Consider the following 13176-nt stretch of genomic DNA (forward strand, 5'->3'; position numbering starts at 1 on the left):
AGAAAAGGAATGTTAAAGGAACTTAAATTAGATTTCACCATCTGTTTAATGAGTTTCAGGCCTTGTTTGATAATAAATTTCCAGATATAAAATTTCAAAATGATCATTTTCAGAAAGAGTAACTGACCTGACTTGTAAAAGGTATATAAATGCCTATTCACACTCATTCCTATAAAACTCATGATTTGTTTTATTTCTAATGAAACTGATTAAGCTTCCATTATAGCAATGTGAAATACATAATAAATGCAGAACTTATATTCATAAGAGTTATCATAGTTCTTAAGGTTATTATAATTCATATTTTAATTTTACAAATAGGACTTTTACTTAGTTTGGTTGTTAATAAATCTCTTTGGGGTATTTATTTCACTACTGCAATATCCTGTGCCTAAGAGACTTTCCCGTCAATCCCCCATGACCATATTCTGCTACTGTCAGCCTACTTTCAAGGTGCATTAACTGCTCCAAAACTATAGGGGGCCATCTGGTTAAGTGCTTCTGAACTGCAAGAAATATATCCTGAAACTCCTCTGCACTGACGGATTACATCTTCAAACCACATTCATAAAATGATAGTTAAGTAATTACAGAGTACAGTTATTGAGTCTGCCACTACAGACTCTTAACATACCTGCAGAAAGCTGAGAGTACACATAAGCCAGTTAAAATTTATGGATGGCCAAAGAGTGCTTCAGAAAATCAGGTGAATTATTTTCTGCATGCTAAACTTTGGGGTATTTGGAGTCAATTTCTGGCCATTGCCAGGAGAGGACTGTACATGGCCCAGAAAACTGTGAATAATAAGAGGAGAAAATCTGGGCTGTTTGGGAAGCCTTATAAACTATTATGACCCTAGGAATTCAGATTTCAGTGAGGGTGTTTGAACTATGAACTTGAATTAACATGCAGAAAAGGTAGAGGAAAGGTTTCTCATTTTACCAGCACGAAGATCAGCCTAGTTTAAGCTAAAAAATTAGCAATGTTTGTGTGATAAGCCCAAAACACTAGAGTCAGAATAGGAAGACAAAGGTTAGGGTCAGAAATAATAAAAAATAGCAAACTAACCAAGATATTTGGATACAGAGAAAGAGGTCACAGTCAATACCATCCAATACCCCAGTTTTTTAATTCCTTGATTTTTCTTTTCTAAGCAAGTATTCTCGTAAGTCAGAGAATGCCAAGGAGAACACAGGAGCACACAGGTTCTTTGTCAGAAAAAAACTGACACATGATGGATAACCAGGAATTACAAAGAAAAAAATAGGTACAACTGTTTTGTTGCAATTAAAAACTACAACAATTTGTTTTGTTTTCTCTTGTTTTTAAGAGAGGATGAAACACCAAGAAGTAACAGTTGAAAAGAACTGAAACATTAAGGAGTACATCTGTGGGGAGATTAGATGTCAGGTTTGTGTAGAAAAGGGGAGTAACTAGCTAATGAGGCTTGAGACATGGAAGATGAGATCAAGCAGGTCCATATAAATTCTGATGTAGGGTTTCCCTTTCATTTGAAAAATCATGTTTATATTTATCAGAGTAATAAACATATCTAATAGAAAACTGAGTAGTACCAAAAGGTCTATGTTAAGAAAAAATAGCATTCCTAAGCCCAAGCACTTTATATGCCATGTTTCCTGCTCCTGTAAGCAGTAGTAATCAACCTGATGGATTTTTCTGGTATTAACCTTACATATCTACATAACTTGTAGTAAATAGGCAGTTTTTCTGTTTCTTGAATGTCAATTCTTGGCAATATTTATCGATTTTCTATGTTATACCACCAACTCCCCATTTCTTTTTCCCATCCAACTAATATAGTTTTAGCAAGGTTTTTATTAATGTGATAGTTGTATCTACAAATCTACTATTTACTTCAGAGCAATATCTTATTATGATTATATTTTTTCTGTAAAATTTTTCCCCTATAATCTATAATTGTCATGGTATCTATCAACTGCCTTGAATCTATCACATCTTTCTATGTATCTACCCTGTTTTTTTTCTCAAATGCTTTAGCAGATCTGTCAAACACTTAGTAATATCTTTTCCATACATTCCAACATCTCACCTTTTTACATTTATTTATTTTTGATAGACAGAGAGAGACAGAGCACAAGTGGGGAGGGGCAGAGAGAGAAGGAGACACAGAATCTGAAGCAGACTCCAGGCTCCGAGCTGTCAGCACAGAGCCCGACATGCAGCTCAAACTCACAAACCACGAGATCATGACCTGAGCCAAAGTTGGACACAACCGACTGAGCCACCCAGGTGACCCCAACATATCACTTTAAAAGTTACTATTTTTTCCTTTTTAGCTTATAAAATTCCCTTCCATAGCCACCTTTTTCCCTGTTCTGATGTTTTCAATCTGATGTTTAGTTTCCTAAACCCCATATATTCTTTTTTTTTTTATTACTCCCATTGCCAAGAGCTTTCTACAAAAAGCATAATAAAATATGTATATGTGCATCCTTACCTATCTGAAAATCTTTTTATCTTCATGGTTGACTGCTAGTTTAGCTGGGTATAGAATTTCAGGTCAGAAATCAGTTGCTTTATAATTAGAAAGTATTGCTTTTGCATTTTTGTCTAGGATTCCTGTTGATAAGCAACTATAAATCTAACCCTATCTTTGTATGCATTACACACACATATATAAATATATATATGCACATATATATACATATATATGTATATATAAATATATATATACACATATATATACATATATATGTATATATATATATATATATATATACATACACACACACATATATATTTATTTTTTTCACTGGAAGATTTTGATATCTTCTCTTCAATATTCAGAAGTTTCACAATTATTTGTGTGTGGTGTATGTTTCATTGATTGTGATGGATCCTTGGTGGGTTCCATTTGGAGTCATGATTCCTTACTTTTGAAAAAAAATGGTATTTGATAAATTTCTTCTATTAGTTTGGTTATTTTCTCTGAAATTCTTATTACTTGGATCTTCTGGAGTGAAATTCTAATGTCTCATCATCTTTCTATTTCCTTCTCTTTTGTGTGTTATTTTTTTTATATTTCCTTAACTTTATCTATAAAACCCTTCCATTGAATTCAATTTAAAGAAATTAAAGAAAGGCACAAAGATTCTGGGATAGAGTGATCAGAAAGCTTGAAAGGAAATCAAAGGAGTGAGAACAAAGAAAATATAGTCAATAGCACAGATAAGTGATATTAAATGTTCAAGAGAGATAACAACCTATAAAAGGCTATTAGATTCTGAACAACAACAACAAAAGATAATCAATGACCTTAGCAAGAGAATTTCAGTGGAGTGATGGAGGCAGCAATCAGACTGAGTGGATCAGGAAGTAAAACAGGAAAATTGATAAAACTTTACAGACATTCAGATATTAAAGTTAAAAAGGAATTACATATTTTATTTAGCACAGTATTTGCAAAACTGTTAGGATTACGTAGGATAAGGCTTCAGTATACTATACAATTATTGCCAGTATAAAATAATGTTCTATATAGAAATGAAAATTCATGTCAAAATATTGAAATATACTTATTAATATTTATTATGTAAATGGATTCATACAATATGTGATCTTTTGTGACTGTCTTCTTTTACTTATCATGTTTTCAAGGTTCTTCTATGTTGTAGCATTTATCCATAGTAATCACTTTTAACTGCTGAACAAAGTTTCATTTTATAGATATATAATATTTTATTTACCCATTCATCAGTTGATGAACATTTGAATTGTTTCTACTTTCTGTATATTATGATACACATATATCTGTATATATATATACATATATATCATATATATCATATATTCATATCATATATATCATATATTCTGTATATTCTGTATATATGTATATATATCATATATCATATATTCATATCATATGTATCATATATTCTGTATATTATGTATATATGTATATATATCATATATCATATATCATATATATCATATATTCTGTATATTATGATATATTATGTATATTATGTACACTGCTATAAACATTCATGTACAGGTTTTTGTGTAAACACATGTTTTCTTTCCTCTTAGGTATACAGCTAGGAGTAATATTTCTGGCTCGTATGGTAACTCTATGTTTAACCTTTAATAGAACTATCTAATTCTCAAAGTAGTTGCATGATTTTACATTCGACCAGTGGTGTTTGAGAGTTTCACTTTCTCTACATCCTACCACACTTGTGATTTTTTTTATTTTTTTGATTATATAACAAAATATGTTAGTTAAGGTGACTATAGACATACAGCTAATATCTACAAGAGCTGGAATCTAGTCATGCCTTGTGGCAACTCAAAAGTCATGCTCTTGGGGCGCCTGGTTGGCTCAGTCGGTTGAGTGCCCGACTTCAGCTCAGGTCATGATCTCACAGTTCGTGAGTTCGAGCCCCGTGTCGGGCTCTGAGCTGACAGCTCAGAGCCTGGAGCCTGCTTCCGATTCTGCGTCTCCCTCTCTCTGCCCCTTCCCCACTCATGCTCTGTCTCTCTCTGTCTCTCAAAAATGAATAAACATTAAAAAAAAAATTAAAAAAAAAAAAGCCATGCTCTTTAGCATACTGCAATATTGTGGCCAGTTAATTTTATTGAATAAAAGGAACTTTGCTATTTATTTATTTATTAATTATTATTATTATTATTATTATTATTATTTTGGTTCTTTGACATTTTATAGTTCCTGAAAAATTCAAATTCTGGTAATTTCAATTTTTTGCAATAAATATAAATTTTTATGGGAGATGGTTAGAATTTGGAATCTCATTTTGTGAAATTATATTTCATGTTATGTTTCAAACAGAAAGATTAAAGATCTTAGCCTATAAATGGTTCTAGTTTTACCTAATCACCAAAATATAAAGTACAAAAGTTCTAGTGTTCAAAATTCTCGCAATATGTTTGAGAAATGGAAAACCTGGTAGATAAGTGGCTCAAATTTTAATAGGTAATAATAATAATATCCAATACATATTCTCTTATGTATTGAATCAGCAGCATCCAAGCAAATATAAAGTAAAATTTTATCCAACATAAAACAATTACATACACTTTAAGTAAAAAAAAAATCAATGGCCAACCCAAATCCTTTCATTTCCAGTTGATTGTACACTAATTGAAATGGTTGGTTTTATGCTGACAGTTGATTTTTTTTTAATGAAATGGTGAATAGTAAAGTTAGCGCATTATACCACACACTCTAGAAAAGCAACCTTCCATTGAATTTATTCAGACCAGCTAATTGCTAAATTAGATGACCATTCCAAGTTATTGAGTACATTTCAAATACTTTCATCTGAACCAAAAGATAACTAAATGTGTTTTGGTTACTACTGCACAGCTAAGTAAAATCAAAAGGTGTCTATCTTTCTGGAATATCAATATGATTAAGCCTGACACTGGTGTGTAATACAGATAAGTCAAAGTGCTGTGGTGAATTCTCAGAGCAAGAAAAGAAGTTTGTAGAAGTGAAAGAAATTCACAGAATCACCTGATACCACTGACCAATCAGTGGTGATTAACTGGTTCTGCATCACTATTATAAGCTATTATCAGTAAGAATAAGTTTCTAAAATGTGTATTAGAGTCAGTGTTTTAATGAAAAAACCTTAGGCCGTTTTCAGAATTCAGAAACTTCGACATATTAATGTTTTTAAACATCTCGTATATATTTTTTGTATATATAAACACTAACGTCATAACTGCCACTAAGTTTTAAGTTAGAACTTCTCACTCTATTACAGCTCTAAAGTTACCATTTATCATATTGGTATTCTAGGAACAGAATGGGAAAAAAGAAAAAAAGGCAATTTAGCACAGTCTTTTCCTACATGAAATAAAAAAGACTTCATCTCTGCTTGAATCCAGTACGTTATGAGTATTGAAAAACATATTATAAAATGTCTATATATTTTGTAGTTTTAAGCAAATGGTTATGATTATTGCTTTTTCTCACATTTAAAAATCAAATTTATTTTACACATGAAGACATATTTCCAAGGAAGTTTTAGTCTCTCTATAAAAATGAATATTTAATAGAAACTGATAATATTCTCTTATGTATTGGAATTAGGAGGTTTGAAGAAGTAAAATGTTACTTAAATCCACTACTTTTAACAACACTGTAGCATTTATTGGTTTTGCAATAAAAGAATTATAGAAAATTATTGTTATATTACTTTTTATGTTTCACATTGAAAGTAGGTAAAGTAATTTCTAAGCTATGGGTCATTATCATTTATAACTAACCATGCTTAACAGTTAGGTTTTTAACTGCTGACATCACTTTTTTTCTTTTTTGGAAAAATGATAGATATTATTTAATATTTAAAGATAAATTGCTGCAAAATTGTGATTTTTTGGCTGACAACTCTGCCCTAAACAAGCTTAGTCAATATGAACAACAAGAAGTTTTAAAATAAATTTGCTAAGAGAAGAAATCTGAATTAAATTTTCCATACATTTCCTCAGCCACGATAAGAGGAATCAAGTATTGTTTACAATCTATTATCAAAGGGCAATTTCGTCTGATGCAAGCATCTAAGAAAGTTCATGTTAACCCTTTAGAACTTCTCCTTTTATAAAATTCCTCACCATACTCATCACAGGTAATTTTCAAAGGTATAAGCTTGTCTACCTCAAGCAGCACAGGCTTTAAAATGTAGGAAACCCCTGGGAAGCATGTTAGCACAATGGCTTCTCCAGAGAAAGGGGTCAGAATCACAGATGGCGGAAGGCCAGGCATGATTGTCCTCTTTTCTCCAAGGTTCTTGTTCCCAATTCAGAAGGATTTACAGAGGAGGAGGGGACTTTGAAGTGTCTGAGATCCCTGAGGTCCAACCTACAATCTGTAAGTCTCCATGTATATCAGATCTTGTGAGCAACTTATTTTTTGTCTTCTAGGTTTTAAAAATAGAGGGCTTGTCCTAAACAAAATAAAATTAAAGTTGTGTCTGCTAGGATCTTTCTCTAGGAAGCCTTGAAACTTTTTATAAACTATTTTCTAAAAATTTTTTAATGTTATTTATTTTTGAGAGAGAGAAAGAGACAGGGCATGAATGGGGGAGGAGCAGAGAGAGAGGGAGACACAGAATGTGAGACAGGCTCCAGGCTCTGAGCTGTCAGCACAGAGCAGGACACGGGCTCAAACCCACAAACCGTGAGATCATGACCTGAGCCAAATTGGATGCTTAACTGAGCTATCCAGGGGCCTCTAAACTATTTTCTAGTTAAAATATTTATTTTGGCCATACTTGGAGTACCCACAGGTGACACCAGTTCAAGCCAACATTTCTAAAGGATTGCTACTTTGGTCTCTAGAACTCCATGTGATTTTCCTACCACCCATGTGTAATCACTGCCAAATTCCCAAGTATACCTTCAACATGCTGAGAAAGTTGACATATATCCTGTGCTTCACTTCATGTATAAATTCTTACAATTTTCCTGAATAAAAATTTAGCAATATTTATTAAAATACTTAAAATTATGAATGAATAGATTCTTGGTTATAGCATCTAGAAATATATCACAAGGGGAAACAGTTATAAAACAATTTACATCTGGAACATTCCTATTAGCAGTATTTATTACGGTGAAAAATTGGTAACAACCTAAATATCCAACTTCAGTTTTAGATTAAATAAAATTATAGTCCTTCCATATGATAGAATATTATACAGGCACCAGCAACCACATTGCAGAGCATTTTATTTTATGGAAACAAATACGTTACGTGTTATTAGGTGAGTACTTTGTGACACAAAACCAAATAAATGTACTCTTGAATCTCATTCGGTTATACCAAAAATGTAAAAGTATTGATCTAATTATATGTATAATTAAGTCTAGCAAGAGCCTAGAAGGCTTGCTTATTTCCTGATCCTGCTTATTGTTTTACAAGTATGTTATAAGTTGTTTATTTTCCACTCATTTTGAAAATTTTCTAAAATAACCCGTTTCAATTTCTTATAATGGACATTGATTATCCTTCAGTAAAAGAAAAGTTAATGTTACTAAATACCTTGTCTGTCCTAGATCAACTCTCTATCTACGTGGTATCACATACATTTAATAAATGCTTTCTCCTTTCCTAGACTTTCAGAATATACATCTCTCATATGATTCTGCTATTTTATACTATCCTCTAACAGTTTTTGTTGAGAATTTATTCTCTAACAAGAAGGTGGCCACCTCGCGGTCCCACGACTTACATATTATCTAACGCTGATGTCCCAACGGGCACCTCTTGCTGTGTGGTTGCCACTGAATCCTGGATGTTCCCCTTGAGAGTCTGATGTATTTCAAATGTAACAGAGCCATAATTTCCAATTAACCCCAACAACTAAACCCCAGATTGTTCCACTTCCAGAATTCCTTGTTTCACTTAATGACACTATCATCCCACCCAACGTAGTTTTCATCCTTGCTCTCTCCCTCTCAATCCCATTTCCAATCCATCAACAAATCCTGAGTAACTCTCCTTCTCCTATGTATCTAAATCTCCCTGCTTCTCATATTAGCCATTCTTCCTATTCTAGTCCCAATCACCACAATCTTTTGTTTTGTTACTTTCTTCCTCTATGTTTGTTCTTCTTCTACTTTTGTCCATTTCCAAAGTGAAGCCAAAACTACCCTTATAAAACATTAATTATATTATATCATCCTCTGCCTACAGTCTTTGGCTTCCCATCCCACTTAGGATAAAATCTGAACTCCCTGCTGGAACTATCAAATCTTAATTCAGAATCTCTCTCTCTTACCCGTTCACTCACTCTGTTCTGGCCACATGGGCTTCTGTTTGTTCTTTGAATACAATAAACCTATTTCTGCCACAGGTCCTTTGTATGTGCTATTCCTTTTGCACCAAACACAGTTCCTCAGATTTTCCTGATTCTTTTCTTTTCCTTAACACCAACCCAAATATCCTCCTTTTAATGGTCTCCAAAAACACATGCTTCTTAAGTACCTTTTCCCACCTCATCCTGTTTTGTTTTCTTTATAACATTTGTCAGCTATAGTTATTGTACTTGCTATTAAGACGTTTAAAAAGTACCATTTCTTAAAGTAAAATTCCTACCCACTTGTCTAGTTAGTGACTCTAATTATAGAGGTTACAGGGTAGGAAAGGCGGTACAGTTCAATGACAGGCCAAAAGAAAGGTGTTTGGAGGCTAATTGTATGGAGCCAATTTACTAATAAATATGGCTGGTTTATTTCCACATATCTGCATAGAAGGACAAGGACAAGAGGAACATTTACTTATCCATATGATGAGAGATGTCATTTTAACTGTTAAATGCACTTAATATCCATCACAATAACAAATAGATTGAGTTCTAGCCAAACAGAAATAAATGATGATCTAAATCCATAGATTAGATTTTGAAATATATTCCTACTTCTACTTCCTCCCTTTGTCTCACACTATTCCAAAATTAAGACGTTATCACTTATAGAAGACAATGTTCTGAAACTCTTCAGACCTGACACTTTGTCAGGTCTTTATAACTGTCCCTTGATAGTTGCCAGGGCACACACATATTATCAATAGTCATAAGTCTAGCGAAAACAAAAATGTTCCTTCATCTCCAGGAGAGCTGCCTTAGGAAAGAATGTGTTCTAAGATATTAAGTGTGAATATTTTCATGCCACCTGTACAAAATATGACTTTCTTCTATCTTCAATAAAAATCTAAATTTCAATCATCATCCTAGTAGACTTTAAAAAGACAGACCTCAAAAATAGCATTTTATATGATATTCTCTTGTAGTTCTAGAACAAAACTTAAGTACGAATAACTGGAGATCTTCACAAATGTAAAGATGAAAGAATGGGACTCAATTTAACACAGGAGATAAAAAAAAAAGTGGGATTATTTCCCTCTGCCATCTTGAAAAGGGTATGGCTTTAAACCTATGAAACAAGAAGATGGTGATGTTAGGCTGAATGGACAACATATCCGTGAACTGGTTTCCTAAGAGGTTTTATAAACCTTTATATTTTGAATATCTACTTATTTCCTCGAGAATATGGTTACTTATATCTGTATACTCTTTCCTATATAGCCGCTCCATCCCTTTTACTTATAACAGGTTTTCATCATGTATGTATTGAATGCACACCTGCTTGACATATATATCTACATACTTCTACACTATAGCCATGTGCATTGCCCTCTTACATGTGTTACCCACCTTCCTACAACCAAATAAATTAACATGATGAGACAGAATAAATATACACTGAAGTTTTATTTTTCCTTCCTGCCCCCCAGTGGCGTAGCCTGTACACTCTCTGGAGACTGCTTACCCCACTTTGGAGACCGCTAAAATTTTGCCATATCCCAAGGAGAGAAACCAACTCATCTTAAAGCTCTTTTGATTTTATGACCAGTGAACACTCGAATTTCTGAATAATCTAGATCTGCACACCTTATTACGGTTCATGATGCTAGGAAGTGCTGGCTAGACCAAGGCATTCGTTCCTTCAGCCACAGGTTATATTGTTGGCTGCTCGTGATTCAGAGCTGAGTTAACATACCACCCACCTCCACCCTCGCAGCCTTCATCCAATTACTGGTCCAATGATCCAATTCCTCATCCAACGCAGGCCAAACTGAAAGGCTGAAAGCCTCCAGAATTCCTACTGGATTCAGATGAGGCTTCCATTACAACCACAATAAAGTTCAACTGCTCTCTCTTTAAGGCACCACTTCTTCCGGTCTTTTTCGTGATTATAACGTCACGCTGCCAGAAATCTCCTACACAGATATCTCTGTCCCAGGGTCTCTTTCCTGGGAAACCTCAACAATTATGTGTCGAGTTCCTAATAAATTGTTTACTGGAGCCACTGGAAATTCAAGAATTAAAATAATACCCTAAATTTTCCTGAATCCCCATTTGGTTCTCACTGAGTCAGGACTAATTTCACCTGGAGGTCTTCTTTGTTTTTTTTTATGAAAAATCAAGTTTCCAAAAATTCCTCCTTTTGAATGCCTGAGCGACATTTACTATTGGGCTTAATATCACTGCTTCTGAGGACAACAGGGTTTGTCCATCTTGATCTCAGCCATTCTGCCTCAGGCTATGGTCTAGTTCATACTGCTCACTACAGTACCTCCTTCAGTGTCACCTTAGCTCCTGACACAATCCCACAACCACTGAGGTCCAAGAAATGTCTGAACACTTGGCGTAATAACAGCATAAAGGACTTACTTTATCTGGGAAGTGTCTCTCTGAGGGAAGGCTGTGCGGTTAACTCACTAGTAGATGTGACACCACTTTTCTCTTACACTTTTCTCAATGGCACTTAACTTTCAGTTCTGCCATCCAGGCTGAGAGCTCTGTTTCCCCAACGCACCAGTCATAGAATAAGCAAAATACCATTATTGTCTCCTGGACGGGATACATGTTGGACACAGACCCTGATATCCTCCTTGAATTTCCTTTGATGAAGATACAGACTTTGATAAAAATGGAATCCTAAGAACAGACCCTACATAAACTTAGGTTTTGCAGAGCAACTATGAAAAGCATACCAGTGACTCTAGAATATTTGAATATTAATAGAGTCAGTACTTTAAGTTTGTTATGTTAGTTATTAGAAATAAGAATCAACTATCCATCCAAGGTTCTACTTAGGAAAAACGAAAATATATGTACAGATTGTTATAAAAAGACTAATAACTAGAAAATAGTCCTTCTTACCCCAAACTCCAACAAATGAAGAATGGAGGGTGGCCTTCACAGCATGTAACATAATATTTGATTCTAACTAAAAGATTAGTTCAGTGAAGTGTTCTTTTGATAGAAATTCTCATGCTTCATATGCTATATGTTAAAAACAGCAGTATATACTCACTTGATGACATATTATTAAAGGTAAAACAGAAGTATTTCATAAACAACCAGATTATAGATTATAAGTAGATTATAAGGTAACATGTAAAACATGATACAGAAAATAAATACAAAAAATGCATATTATTCATTTACGATAACTTTTATAGAAAATGGAACAAAAATCTTCACAGCAAGGATCAGAGAGTTGCCTGCAAATGACTTACTTGTTCTTTGTTTCCTCTAATTGTCACAGTAGACTCCATGTCTAAAGCTTATTCACTGGGCTGAAGCTTATCCTGAGATTTTCATCACATATTAAAATGCTGAGGCTATGTCTCCTTTTCACAGATACAGACTGCCCTCCATTGAAATACTACTGTACATTGATTCTGTATGAAAATCGCTTGAATATTTCTAAAACTCTAGATACAAATAATTTATTCCAATACTCACTCTTAGATAGGACTATTAGGATTAACAGATTTATCACATGTAATGGAAAGTGACCACTTATTATTTACCATTGATTATACCAATAAATAGAGTTTCAATCACTTACCTGAATAACGTGTTTTAGTTTATCAATAATTTGATTTATCACAGGATCAGTTCCTCTGACTTTGACTTCGGGATTTCCAGATTGGGCTTTGATTCCATTTCCAACCACACGCTGAGTATAGCTAACAAAATGAAAAGTGGAAGATATATGAGTTAGTAACCTGGTCACAATATGATCTGCCATAACTATTTGAACATATTTGAGTTCAGAATATTGTTCCTTTAAGGGTACATGACAATATACCCTGGCACAGCTACAGTATTTTTTTTTTGGTAAATGCTTAGCATGTAAATATAGACTACTCTAATGTTTTTTCTCTCAAAAGACCCAACCAAAGATTGTGTTTTAACATCACTTATCAATATACTAAAGAAAGCTAATACACATTTCACTTTGTTACCAAGTCTTGCTGAATGACACATATGTCTGCATCCATATTATCTGAGTCAACTTACTTCATTTTATATAATATGCAAATGAGTCCCAACAATATCTTTTACATATTGGATCAGGAAATTATATATATAATTAAATGTAATTAAATACGTATTTACATAAAACATATATATGTATATATAAATATGTATTTACATTAAATATGTATTCATATACAAATATATTTATATAAAATACATATACATATATTTTAACCACACAAGTCAAAATTACAAACATTATAAACAACTAAACTGACAAAATATTTTGCAAGTAGACAAAACACAATCAGCTTTCACCAACGTATAC

At 33.3% G+C, this 13176-nt stretch overlaps 1 protein-coding gene across 1 annotated transcript in view; it reads right to left on the bottom strand.

Annotated features, from left to right (window-relative positions):
• Positions 1-13176, bottom strand: part of GPC5 (glypican 5) — a 682486-nt gene that overhangs the window by 196593 nt on the left and 472717 nt on the right. Inside the window, exon 6 of the mRNA XM_053901416.1 lies at positions 12433-12553. Coding sequence (XP_053757391.1) covers positions 12433-12553 — 121 coding nt within the window. The remainder of the gene's footprint in view (positions 1-12432; positions 12554-13176) is intronic.

The sequence above is a fragment of the Panthera pardus genome, unplaced genomic scaffold (genome assembly GCF_024362965.1).
Source record: "Panthera pardus isolate Hobbes unplaced genomic scaffold, ASM2436296v1 HiC_scaffold_1, whole genome shotgun sequence".
Taxonomy (NCBI): Eukaryota; Metazoa; Chordata; class Mammalia; order Carnivora; family Felidae; genus Panthera; species Panthera pardus.